The 14,396-nt window shown below is 42.6% G+C and overlaps 1 protein-coding gene across 2 annotated transcripts in view; it reads left to right on the forward strand.

Moving 5' to 3' along the window:
- The first annotated feature begins 2,512 nt into the window (after positions 1-2,512).
- ST7 (suppression of tumorigenicity 7) overlaps positions 2,513-14,396 on the forward strand; it is a 130,745-nt gene continuing 118,861 nt past the window's right edge. The window contains exon 1 of one of the 2 annotated variants that reach the window (XM_054988288.1): positions 2,513-2,760. In XM_054988288.1, the coding sequence (XP_054844263.1) occupies positions 2,610-2,760 (151 nt within the window). In that variant the 5' untranslated portion in view covers positions 2,513-2,609. The remainder of the gene's footprint in view (positions 2,761-14,396) is intronic. The other variant, XM_054988285.1, reaches the window with a different exon arrangement.

The raw sequence follows: 14,396 nt of genomic DNA on the forward strand, positions 1-14,396 counted from the left end.
AACCTGCCTTCTCTAGCCCCTGATTTAGAGAATTCTAGAGGAGGCAGCTGTGGATGTGAGGGATTTCCAACTCATTTCTCCTTTTGTGGTTTCTCATAAACTTTAAGTAAAACAAAAAGTACTGTTCTTTACATTTGTGAATTTCTATCTAGCATCTGCTTTTGCTTCAGGTGTCTAGTGCTGCTTCCCCACAGGGAAAGTTCCCCACCGTGCACTCATTGCTGCTGTAAATATTTTGCAGAAGCCATGTGGCGGCTTGCCTCAGTATTTCTTTGTGCTTGCCGTGTGCCAGCCTCTAGGTCACTGTAACTATTTCAACTTTGCAGTAGGTTAATCACATTTTATGAGTGTGATGCATGAAAAAGACACTTTCAAAACACAATTTTTGGAGCTGGTTTTCAGCATGGAAGAACGTGTGTTTCAGGAATCGCTTCATTCTGCTTTCACTGTTGCTTACATAACAAGCAGAAAGTGTCTAAGGTCTGAAACTGCAATTTTTCCATAAGGCATTGTTTGAAAGCTGCTGATGTCATGCTGGGCAATACACAGCTTACTTTAATTTCTTATTGGCCTTGGAGTTCTAATTGTAAGATTGTCTGTTGTGCTCAGCTTCTTGGACCAAGGCTTTCTGTTGACATATGAGCAGATAAGCCAATGCCAGTCAAAAATACAATGATGCTTCTGTTTGCCAAGCTTCGCTGTGACATCAAAGAGGATTATCTCCCTTGTAGGGCAATACTTTAATACGCTAGTTTCAAATATGCTACAGGGCCACAAAGACCAAGCCAAAAATTGGTTGGTTTAGCATTTGACTAACAATGCTACAACTTAGGCGTACTTCAGATGATTAATTTAACTTGCAAACAGTGCTTCTGTGTGTGTGGGGGGGGGGAGTGAAAATCTTGTTTATGTTGCTGCATGGGAGGGACAACTCCACTTGTGTTGTGGGAAGCCTTCATCTTAATTTATTTTCCAGTGTCTGTCTAGACTGGTAATTTTCCAGCTCTAAGCTAAGGCACACTAATGTACTATGAAGAAACTGCTACGGTGTGAGCCCAAAGTATGTACTCACAAGGGAAACTGCCAGCTGTAGCTCTAAGCGATCAACTGATCTGGCCTTTTTGCTAGAAAGAATAATTTAAAAATAATACCGTCTGCTATAGTTGTAAGTTGAAAGACTTTTCCCCAAGGATTTCCCCCATTAAATATGGCAGACAGAGGACTCCACTGTGCCTAAACGGTCTATATGCTGGTTTTCAATCTTATTGATTAATTGGTGGCAAATACTGATGTATGGTTTAATAATTTTGAATTTATATTCCACTCTCCCTGCAAGTAGGCTCAGAGCAGATCACAATATAAAATATACAGTAATAAAAATCAGCAGCATAAAATTTAAAATCAGCAAACAATGCAAGACTAAAAACAGCCGTGCACGTATTAACTGCTTGCTATCTGCTCATTCACTCATTCATGTCATGATCTGCCTTCCTCACTGAGACTCAAGGCAGATTACACAGCCAGAGAGTAGTACAGTCAATATCAAGGTCAATTTCATAAACAATGCAGCAGGGTAAATAAACACAAGTTTACAAAGACATAACATTGGCAAGAATCCAATACAGAGTTGAAGAAATGCTGAAACAGAACATAAGCCTTGTTAAAATCATGTTTTTAGAAATGATTTCCTTTTGATTCATCAGGAAGTTTTATTTATTTACTTCATTTGTGCCCCTACTTTTCTTTCCTGTGGGTTCTCAAAGAGGCTTACCTCCTTTCCTGCATTTGATCATCGGAGGGAAAAAAATCCTGTGAGCTAGGTTAGGCTGAGAGCGTGTAACTTGACCCAAGGTCATCCAGCAAGCTTCCATGGCAGGGCAGGGATTCAAACCTGAGTCTCCCAGATCCTGGCATGACGCTATGACCCAACTTTTTGGGAAGTCGGGAAGGTTCCTACTCTTCTGGCTTTTCAGCGAGTCTGTAAAAAGGACTTACCTTGTAGAGCTCTGGGAAAAGTGTTGATACTGGCCAAATGTTCAAAAATGGTTTATTTCAACACCACGCGCCTACATCGGTTGCTTTAATGCAGGGACCTCTGCCTGGATCTGAATTGTGTTTTGGGGTTGTGACCCGCTTTGTGCCCTGACTCGTCAGGAGGAGGGGGTGTCAGAATACTTCGAATAAGCCTGGCCCCATTGTCCTGTCTGAAACACTGGAGGCCCTTCGGCGTCCGGCACCAGAAGCGGCGGGCCCCAGAGGTCGACTCGCCTGCGCCAGGAGGTCGCAGGCAGCTCCCTCGCCAGCCCGCCACCATCCGCCGCAGAAGTTGGCGGCTGGGCAACGAAAGGGCCGCCGCGTAGGCAGAGCGCGGGAGGGAGGGAGGCTTGCCCAGCTGCCTGCAGGGGGCTCCCGGGGGCGGGGGGCGCGGCGCGGAGGTGGAGGCGTCCCTTCGGGCGCCCGGCGGCATTCCCGGGGCGAGCCTTTGGCAGCAGAGAGCGGAGCCGGCCGGCCAGAGCGCGCCTGGGGCTGCGGCTCCCTCCTGCCCCCGCTCGCTCCTTCCCCTCCCCTCCCGCCCGCCTTTCCCTCTCTCTCTCGCTCCCTCCAAAAACATGGCTGAAGCCGGGGCCGGCTTCGTGGAGCAGCTCAAATGCTGCGTGGCCTGCTCGTGGAGCTCGCTGTGGGCGCTCTGGTTCTTCGGCATGCTTTTCCTGGTCTACATCCTGAGGGCGCCTTTGAAGATCAACGACAATCTCACCACAGGTAACCGGCGCGCTGCTCCGGCGGCGCAAACTTCGCCCGGGGGGCGACTGGCGGCGGCGGCTGGGCGGGAAGGCGGGCGGGGCGGGCGCCGCAGAGGGGAGCGGGGGGCGGCGTCTGGAGGCGAGAACCGGCCGGCGCTGGGAACTTTGCGGGTCGCCTTCGCCCCCCTCTGACAAGCAGCCCTGTGACTCTCTCCCCCTCCTCAGCTGGCGGGGAGGTCGTGTCGGGGGACCGTCTGGGATCGCGACCCGTTTGCGCCAGCAACGCAGGCGAGAGAAATCCCGAGGGGAGTTTCCCCCTTGTCAACAATGGCCGCTTTATTATTCCCCCCTGGCCCTGGAGGGGCGAGGAGGACCTCACGCAGCACACGGGAGGGAGGAATATTTGGCAAGGCAACTGACCCATTTTCTTCCCACCTTATATTTCTAGGAACGCAGGCAAAGGAAATTCCAAGCCTCCCTCCACCCCCAATCATTTTTATTTATTGACGTTTGTATTTTTACCCTACCTCCCCCCCCCCCCAAAAAAAACCAAATTGGGAACTTGAAGCGTCTTTTAAAGCAACACAATTAATTAGACAACATCAAAAAGGCGCAAGAAGGAACAGCAGCCCATATAAAGAAATCTAGAATTCGGTTTCCAGTGGCAGCTACTTAACTGCCTCGGGTAGTTCACCAGCAGAGCCTGAATGCTCGGTTTGGTCCACAATCTCTCCTGTTTAGACCAATACTAACACTTCTGTCCCTGGAGTTTGTTTCAGTGTCATGACTGTAGGCTGTTAATAGACTAACGCCCTGTGAATTTAGGTAACTCACTATTTAAAAGCCAGCTATGGGCAGAACGATTAGTGCTTTTCCTAAGCAAACTAGGCCGATTCCGCACACGTTGGATAATGCACTTTCAATGCATTTTATCAATCGTTTGAGGTGGATTTTTTGTTCTGCACACACAAAAATCTGTTCCAAATGATCTATAAAGAGGATTGGAAGTGCATTATCCAATGTGTGCGGAATCAGGAGTTTGTGAAGTAGTGTTTTTTCTATTTTGGCTGGACTTAATACAAATCAGTACAAGTGGAAGAAAATCCTTCGGTATTGCTTTCTCCTCACTGTTCTTTCTCCTTTAATCACATTCTTCCTTAATATTATCCTTTACTAAAATAAACTTTTTTCTTGTAGGGGGAATGCAGTGCTGTAGCATCTTTATTTATATTTATTTATTTATTCAGTACTTTTTAGCCTGCCTTTCCTTCAAGGAGCTCAGAGCAGGAGACGTCATTCACCCTTCCTCATTTTTATCCTTACACCAAGCCCTGTGAGGCAGGATAGTTTAAAAGAGAGCAAGAGTGATTGGGACAAGGTCTCTCAGAGAGCTTCAGGGTTTTAAATGGTTGTGCATTCTTGCTGCTGATCTTGTCAGCCAGCATTCAAAAGCCAGAGGAAGGGAATAGTTAACACAAAACTATTTTAGAGACATTTGTGTTGAACAGGGACAGAGATCTGCATCAGGTTTCAATATTTCCTGTTGGGTAAATAGTTGAAATTATCTTGCAAAATATCAATGTGCACATTACAGAATCATGGTGAGCGCCTATCTCATGTTTATTTTTTAAACTTTTTTTATACCTCACCTTTCTTTTATGTCTTTCTATCCAATGGGAATCCAGAGTGACTTACACTGTTCTCCTCTTTATCGTCACAAACACCCTGTGAGGTAGATTAGACTGTCAGTGTGTGACTGGTCCAAGGTCATCTAGGAAGCTTCCCTGGTGGAATACGGATTAGAACCTGTTGAAAGCCAGGACCATTTGCTTTGGGGAAGAAGCAAATTGGGACCAGGACACTCAGTGGGCACTGTAATGTCCACGGGTGCCATGTTCAGGACTGCATGTATGGTGAGCTTTTTATATTGATCATTCAGGTATGTGAATTGAAATTGAAAGTTGAGACACAGATATATGGCATCAGTGATAATTGGGACTTGATTGCAAGCTTGTACTCATTTGTAAAGGAGATAACTTTAAAGCCCTTGTTAGCAAGTAGTTTTATGAGAAAACCATTTAGAACAGGGGATAGATAATAGTGGGCCTGGACTATCAGCATCCCTTTCTCAGATTTTTGCACATACTCTTTTGGGCAAGATATAGCCCTGTTGATCATCCCTATTTTGACAGTGTTATGTATTGCTTGAGTAGGAATGAAGGCTCCTGAGGCCTACAAGACTATTGGTCTGTTTGTGCCAGTAACGGCCAATCATAACTGTTGCCTTATAGTCCAATCAATGTGCTGCCAGTAGTTATTTTGTATTTACTTCATGCAAATGAAGGATTCTAGCTGCTTACCTTGTATTGGTTGTTGTTAAAAGTGGGTGTGGTTTCTGTAAGTATAAATTAGCCACTGTTGACCCTGTCTGCTGTATGTCTGTTTCCAGCTTCCCATAAAGTTGTTTACTATAATAAAGAGCTGTTAATCTCAATATATAATAGTAGGTATATACACACGCATGCCATAAAATCTCACTGCAGAGAAAAGTCCAGTTTATTCCCAAAATATTATCTGATAATAGTTATCTGTATAAGACTTCAAAGTGCTTCATATATATCATGACTGCCATCTTTACAACAATCCTGTAAATATATAGAATATACAAAAAAGAAAAACTGAAAAAGAGCAAAAAATAGAAATCCATAACATATTAATTTATCATACTTGAGTTAAAATTCAATAATCATGAATACAAATCTTCCAAATAATTATATACAGAGTTTCCTCTCTAACATTCTCATTATGCTTAGTTTTGTTTCAGTATCTTATAAACGGTTACCAATTATTAATACATTTCTCCTGAGCTGCAACTTTTCCTGTATGGAGTAATTTTTTCCATAATCATGACATACAGTATCTTACACAACCAACCTCATCCTGTGGTTAGAATTCTTGCTTCCAATTTTGTATGAGAAATAATCTCCTAGCCATGAATAAATTTCTAATAAGATATTTAGAGGGGCAGTCTCTGTTTCTTTTGAAAGGGGACCTAGGTTCACATGGGCTCTTAACCTGCATTATTTCTTCTGAGATTTAAAAGTAAAATTTCTGAACCTTTTCGGCAGTTGGACATTGCCACCAAATATGGAAAAAAACCAATCCAACCTTGCTGCTATACCTCCAATACATCTTAGAGGTTGACAGCACCATTCTAGCTGCTCTATCAGCCATCAAATGCCACCTATATAATATTTTGCTTGATTTCCATATGAAGAGTAAGCCACTTTGAAATCATTCATAACGAGCTCTCTTTCCCATTTATCTTTATACAAATGACCTTTTCTCTAAATTAACTAGTATAACATTAGTAGTAATCTTTTATGTTTGCTTGGTTAGTCATACATTCATATTCATTCAAGGGACTTTTGTTGTTTAAAGTGCTTCACATATATTATCATAGCAGTCTTTACAACAGCCCTTTAAGATAGGACAGTACTGTATTCTTAACTCCAGACTGTAGGGGCTAACTGAGATGAGATTTGAATCTCTGGCCTTTATGGATCCTGGTCTCTGTCTTTATTAGGGTTGCCGTATGCCGGTTGGTAGGAGAGAGAATTTTTTTAAAGCCATCAGTAAGGATGTGATGTCACTTCCGGGAAAACATCATGTCATGCCATCGTTGATGGCTGCCCTTCCATGTGCCCACCCCCTTGTTGGCAGGGTAGGACTGGCAACCTTGCTCTTTATCACAATGGTATAAATTATAAAATGTATGACAGAAAAAAACCTTTGAGATATTATAATTATTGCACTTGCTAGCAAGGAAAGAGAACAGAACAGTCATTGTTATGCAAGCAACTAAAATAAGCATGCAAAGATTAATGTGTTCCTGACTTAATCCAAAATAACCAGTGTGTGTTCTTTAGCTTTGGCAATTTTTTAAAAAATGTCTTCCTTAAATTTGCGTATTTCCTAAACATCCTTGGAATGTGAAATGGATTGCTTAAAAATTACTATTTTTGCATAATGACCTTGTTTTTATTCAGTATCTTGTTTATTTAATATAATGGTATCTGTCACAATCCAGCACAGAGTTAAATGTATTAATTGAAATTAATGGGTTTAAACATGCTTCTCTGTGCTGGATCTACCTTTTGATGTGTGAATGTGAAATTGTGTTTGCAATGCAACAGACCCAGTTCTCTAAAAAAAGGAGAGTCTCTATTAAGCAAGAAAGATGGTTGGTAGATAAAAGAGCTTGGGAATCTCTTGCTCTTCTGTGTTTGACCAGTCTCTGTATCAGGCATCTGACGAAGAGAACTTGATTCTCGAAAGCTTATGCTAAAATAAAATTGGTTAGTCTTAAAGGTGCTACTGGACTCTTTTTGATTTTGCTACCACAGACTAACACGGCTAACTTCTCTGCATCTATGACCATGGGAATCGTAGGAAAGTGTTAGAGAAGGGAGAACTACAAAAACTAAGAAGAGGAGGACTGAACTCATGCTTCAGAGGGGAACAAACCAAAGAGTTAGAAAGATAGAGAGGTCAGGGACTTGTCTTTGCTCTTTGATGTGTAGAATGCTATTCTCAGGGACTTTGTAATACCTCATCTTCCTCTCTTTGTCACATTCTCTGTTTCTCCATTTTGGCACCATGGGGGTAGGCCCTCCCGTCCTGTCATCCACTGACAACTTTAGACTAGATAGCTAAATAGAGATCTCTCTCTCATCTTTCTTACAATGTATGGAGTTTTTCCAATAAAAAACTTTTCTTTTCTAAAGCTTAACCAAGCGTCTGAATGTAAGTTTGTTTCTCTCTCCCCACACACACACTCTGCAACTCATAGATCCAGAGGAGTTAGCCATGTTAGTCTGTAGTAGCAAAATCAAAAAGAGTCCAGTAGCACCTTTAAGACTAACCAATTTTATTATAGCATAAGCTTTCGAGAATCAAGTTCTCTTCATCAGATGCCTGATCAAAACATTTTGATCAGGCATCTGATGAAGAGAACTTGATTCTCGAAAGCTTATGCTATAATAAAATTGGTTAGTCTTAAAGGTGCTACTGGACTCTTTTTGACTCTGCAACTCAGGCTCCCACACCCCTCATTTCTCTGCTTAATATGCATCTCAGCTAACAGGAACTGATTGGGATATAGTTGGTGGGCAGAAAACTGAAGAGGATTTACTTAAGAGTGAAAGCCATGTGATAGCTTTTATTAGGACAAACCAAATGAACACAACCACATCATATGCAAACTTCCAAGTTTATCTTTGGTCTTCAGTACAAGCACACATTGGGACTGCGCTTGCACAGGTTGGCTGTTCGGAAAGGATTTAGCTAGCTCTAACAGCGTAGGTGGCACCCCTCTCCTTTGGATCGTGCACTGGGCCTGGTTCCTGCCCAAACAGTCACATGATCCAAAGAGGTGGTGGTGCCTCCTCTTTCCTCCAGTTTTTTTTTGCCACTACAAAGATTACATCTATGTTGCTAGTGCTTGTTTTTTTTTTGCTGAAGTAAAAAAAAATTTTCCCCTGGCATTTCTTTGTGAGATTTCTCCAGCTTCTTCATTGCCTTCTTCCACTGTCTTCTGCTTTATTTTAAAAAATGTAAGGAGTGTGCCATGAAGATGACCTAACCTAAACATCATTTCCAGGGCCTCTTGTGTCTCTGTGAAGGTCACAACATTGCGTGTTGTAAGCATTGTCAGCTTTTTATCTCTAAGACAAGAGAGGATAGAGCTACGTGACTGAATGTCCTCCTCTGGGAGAAAGCCATGTCTGGTGCCTCAGACCCTGCAGATCAATCAAACGCCCCTGCAGAGCGTTCTCACTGACCAGCTAAGTCAGTCCCGAGAGCCTCAGATGTGACTTCACAACCAACAAAACACCCTCATGGAACAATTCATTCGACTCTGACAAGAGACCTTGGCAGTGCAGGAGTTTGAACCTGAGTTCCAAAATCCTAGTCTGACACTCTAACCACTACTCCACACACTCTTGATTTCTAATACAGTCTGTGGAGGAGGAAATTCAAAAAGAGGGGAAAGATGGATACTTTTAACCAAATAATACTAATAAATTTTCTTCCTAGTCTCACCTTGGGTATTTTTCACAAGGTATGGGCCCAGGAATATGGATTTGAACTTGTAAACCTCAGTATGTGATGATGTAAATTAAAGACAATCATATTAATCCATCCACAATGCTTACAGAGGGAGTGTTTTGAGGAAACTGATTCAGTAGTAGTTAAGAAAAAAAAGTTCTCTATCCAAATGAGTACCTAACCTTATAAATATGACCATTTCTGTTGCAGACTTCTCTTGAATGTCAATGGTTGCATTAACTAATTTTTTAAAACCATGTACAATGTTTTGTGCCTCAATAGTTTGGATTTTATTTCTCCTTCATGTGGGATTTCTAAATATTTATTATAGTAGGTTTAAATGCAGGCCTCTGAAAAAGGAGGTGGGGGCTGGATGGGTGAGTGCAGAGTGGTATGATTGGACAGTAGCTGTACCCTAGGAGGCCGAGTGATCTGCAGTTTTTAGTCAGTGCGCTAAGAGAAAGTTCTCATTCTGGCCAAATCAGGTAAACTGTACGGAGTCTGAGCTATCTGTTTGTATCTGAAAGTTAACCAGCCAGGTGATTCTGGTTAAGTAAGCCTTTGTGTATCTCAGCGAGTGGTTATTCTGACTAACAATGCAATTGTAAGCAGTTACTCCAGTCTAGGAATGTACTGTCAGTCAGGCAAAATATGTAGAAGCCTGAGAGCCTTAATTCTGTCCTAGGCAAACTTTGTGTGCATCTGGATCAATTTGTATATATCTGAGAGATTAATCTGTCTAGGTCAGGCAAACTGTGTGGAAAGGCCTGAGTGAATCTATGTCTGTGTGAATGAGAGTTTTGTCTGCTAGTGAAGATCTGTGTTGAAAATTAGTTTGTGTGACTGACAGTACAATCCTAAGAGGAGTTACTCCAGTCTAAGCCCATTGATTTCTATGGCCATAGACTGGAATAACTTTTCTTAGGATTGCACTGAGAGCCTGTGAAAATACCTTTAAGAAGGAGATCAGGAAAGCTTACACTCTCCTGGCTTTCTGCAAACTATGCAAAACTGAATTACTCAGGAGGGCTTTCTACCTAGATTATATAAGGTTGTGTTGTAAGGAGTAGCTCAGAGCCTTGGTAAAGACAGGACTATATGCTGTTGGGTACTATCTGTTGATGTCCACATATGTCTTCTAAGGAGTTTCCACATTGCTAAACATGCCATGTAAATTAGTTGTGCTTTGTCTCAGAAAGATTTTTCTTCTGTGCTTGGCTTTATGCTTGTTTTTCAAATTTCTTCTACTGTACCATGTTATATCTCACCGAATGTCCTAAGAATAATGTACTTTGCTCTTTGAATATCCTAGCTGTTGATTATATTGTATTTTCATTTGCACTAGGTAATCCACCTTGGATCTCAGTGAGAAAGGAGGACTATTAATAAATAATAATAAAAACCATTGGTGGTAGCCAGGGGACTATTACACCATGTATTCAGGCTTTGTTTATACACTACAGTCTACCAATTACACAGTCTCCGCTATGTTGACTTGGACCTTTGCTCAATGACAAGAACTTGGCCACTGCCACACATGGTATTGGTGACCTCTAGGTTGGATTTCTGTGATATGTTCTCCTTGAGGTTGCCCTTTAAAATGTTTAGAAGCTGCAAGGTTGTCTCTTGACAGGGTAGCTCTTAGGGAGCATCCTTTTCAATCTATTCTTGCTCAGCTGTGTTGGTTGCCAACTTACCTACAGGTTCAGTTCAATCTTTGAAGGTTATTTGCTGTCAAAAGTCACCCAGCAAGCTTCCATGGTAGAGGAGGGATTCAAACCTCGGTCTCATAGATCCTACTCTAACATTTTAACTACTATCCTAGTGGGCTCCCTGTCATGGAAATGGACATCAGCCTCAGTCCAGAATGTGGGAGGTTGAGAGTAGCCCCAAGATACGTTTCTGAAGAAGTCTCCCTGTTTGAACCTTGTGGAAGGAAAATGGATTTGTCTCTTATTCCTTCACATGATGACCTTGGAAGATTTGTTAGGATATTGAAGGAGAAGCAGAAGTTGGCAAATACCAGGGCTTCCTTCTTTCTTTTTCCACCATTGTCAGTTCTGCCTGTTGACTTTTTTTCCATCACCAGCCCTTTTGAACTCTTACCCCAGCTTGCTTAAAATATTTCCAAGGTCTAGTAGACAATGAATAATTGCACCTGAATTTATGGGGCAACCTGCATTTCCATGAAGAATAATAGGAGAAGAGTTTTCTGGTAGAGTGTGGCTGCAGTCCTAAGAACGCTTACTAGGGAGCGAGTCCAATTGAACTCAGTATGTTCACTTCTGAGAGTACATACTTAGGATTGTAGTGCATGTTGGTCTGTCTGTCAAAGCAGTAGTATCATATGTTAAATCAGAAGGTCACTCTAGCTCTATTTTTATAGATTGCTGGCAGGGAACTGATGCTTACTCCCTCCCCCCCCCGCCCCCATCTTTTTATAGCTTTGGCAATGGCAATTGGTTATTCTGATGTACCATTTTCTCTAACTGTCAAGAAAGCAAAGAGTAAAATCTATTTTGTATTCTCCAGCAAGTGCCTGACGTACATTGAAAATTAAGCAGATGTCCCATTTAGGGAATATACAGAGTGAGGCAATACTATAATTATTTTTAGCAGCCTTAAAAACAACAACATACAACTAGCGGTAGAGGTTTCAGTGGGGCTACCCACTGAAGTTTTGGAAAGAGGTCCAGTAGTGTTCAGAAGGAGAGGAGGAAGTACAGGGAGAAAGCGTTATATTCTTTAGCTACCAATCCTAGTCATTATAAATTATCCATTTTTTTATCTGTTTGCATATCTCATTTTTATTCCTTTCTCTAAGAAGCTGAGACTGGCGTGCATCCTTTTCCCCTCTCCCAGTTTATCTTCTATCAAGACACAACCCACATCCACCTATCACAGAATGGCATGCTGAGAACTCCCCCATGTCAGCCATATATGGAAGCAGCCAGTCAATGTATGCTGATACCAGCATGGCTCCCTAAAACCTGCTCCTCCCCCAAATAGACATCACAAGGGAGAAGCAAATGGCACACAGCACCCCCTACTGTAGGAAGTACTGTGGCATGCCCAGTAGGAGCTGGGCAACTGTATGTTCCTGGCAGCTCTGCAGAAGGGTATTCACAGCTCCACCTGCAAACATCTACCATTTTAACCAGCGGAGGCCAGGGATGGTTTGGCTAGTCTGGTCCCCAGGAAAAGCCCTGGTGGGCCAATGGCCAAGGTGTGCCTCTCTGCAAGGGGAAGATTAGGTCCAGCTGAAATGTGCAGCTGTTCCCAGCTGGATTGCATGTCCCAGTTCTACTGCCTGGGGTGAGGCCTGAACCATTTGGAGAAGCATTGCCATTCTGGGAGGATAGTTCGGAGCAGAGCATTGTTAGTAACGGTGTAACAACACTCGTTCTCACCCTTGGCTGTTTCTGCAAAACGCTTTTTCTCCAGATTTCCCATCACCAAAGTCCCTGGTGTATTCCAAACATATGTGACATGAAGTCGAAGAGATGTAGACCCATGCTGTCTTGTATTTTAGGTTATGGGTGTCCTGGCTGTGGGTTAGGAGAGGGCTCAGTAGAGTTGCAGTTAGTACACTTAAATGATATTTTAAGCTGTGCAGTAGTGGGAGGCATATGGAGAGACTTTGTCTCCCCCATTAAGTTCACTGGGAACCTTTATTCATACTAGTGTTTTCACCTATGTAATATTATTAGGTACTAGTGGGTGGAATGTGGTCTGAAGGTGGCCAGGGGCATCTGTTCAGTAGGCAACCCTAGGCAATTGCCTAGGGATTCAGAGGGCAAGGGCACTAGGGGCACCAAAAGCTGACAGCCCTACAGTGCCAGTCCCCCAAGTGCTGCCACCTGGGTCACCTGGCCTACTGTCAGCTCCAGGCACATGTGCACACACTGGCTGGTTCGCCAGCAGCTCTAGGCATTAGCTAGGCTGGCTGCTCTGGTCCCACATGAGCCCGCTGGCCAGAAAGCAGCTCAGTGCATGTACCGGTGCTATTTAGGGCATTCAGTGCCCTCAGTCTGGCCCTGAGGGTGGCTGAGAATATCAGCTATGCCCTTTTCCAAGTCACCCCTGACACTACCTATTTGGGCCTCTATGCTGGTGCAGTTGCACGGCATCTGATTTACACCAGCCTATCTCTGTTCATGCTGGTGAGCGTCTTAATTGCTGTCCAACTGAATTAAAATTCAGGTGAACAAGTCATCATGTCAGACTGTTCTGTAAACTCTAGATCAAGTGTCACCAGTCTTTTCTTTAATGAAACCTAATCTGAGTAATGAAAAGTATCTTGGGATAATCCACCCCCTCCCCTCCAGCATGTTATCATGTTTTGGAAAGAAAGTAGACTAGCAAGAGCACCAAAAATGAAGTTACATGCTAAGTAACATATGAAATAAAAACTTCTTTTAAAAAAGTGTAGAGCAAATCTTTTTATGGTCTTTGCCTGGGTCTTTTAGGAGTATGTTCAAGTTACTCTGCAGGAACTGGTGAACTCACAAAGTACTTGTTAGAGACCCCCTGCTCTAGATTTCCTTCTATCAAATGTTTTGCACACACTAATGTAGAGATACGGTCCAAACTGACATCAGAGGCTTTTTAAAATTGGGATTCTGGCATACTGATACAGAAGCCTCCCAACCCCCCACTTTTAACAACAGAGACATGTAGCTCATACACAAACGGGGGGCCAAGTCATTTGCAGCAAATGCAGTGCCCAGCTTTCACCAGAAAGAACAAAGAAGAGGCTACTGTTGAGCCTGAGGAAAAGCTATAACTTTCAGAGTCTGAATCAAAACTGGCCAGCTGCTAAAACAGAGCACGTTATTATTGTTTAGTCTGGAGTTCAGATTAACTTCTTAAATAACTGAGTGCCCTTAAATGTAGTAATTAGGCAGGGCAAACCCAGGGAAAATTAAACTGTTTGGCGTTATCATAGGTAGTTGTCTAAGTAAAACCACAAACGAAATCTCAACTTGGCATTGGAAATAGTCTCTTCGTTCTTTTGCTTTTGACTTTTCAGAAGCAAATAGAGTCATTATTTTCAGTTATTCTTTATCTTTTCAGTTGCTTGTTCAGTTCTTTATGTTTTGGCAATATGGATTGCCTGAATTTGTATTGGTGGTAGAAAGTGCCATCAAGTCATAGCTGACTTTTGGTGACCCCCCCCCCCCCCGTGCGATTTTCAAGGCAAGAGACTTACAGGTGGTTTGCCATTGCCTGCCTCTGCAACCCTGGTCTTCTTTGGAGGTCTTCAATCCAATGACTAACCAAGGTCGATACTGCTTAGCAGCCAAGGTCAGGGCAAATTTGTACTACTTCCCTTAATTAAACCTGTCATTTGAGTTATTTAATGTCACACACTGAAAACTATTGTACACATTGATCTAAAGTCCTTTCTGATTGGTTTGCATGCAAATGTTTTCCAGGTGAAATAAAACTGTCCTATATTTGTATTCTAATATTTGTATTATAATTTAATTCAACAATCTTGAGTCGATTGGGAGATTCCATATATTTCCATAGTGCTCTTTA

Source organism: Eublepharis macularius, chromosome 9, assembly GCF_028583425.1.
Source record: "Eublepharis macularius isolate TG4126 chromosome 9, MPM_Emac_v1.0, whole genome shotgun sequence".
NCBI lineage: Eukaryota > Metazoa > Chordata > Lepidosauria > Squamata > Eublepharidae > Eublepharis > Eublepharis macularius.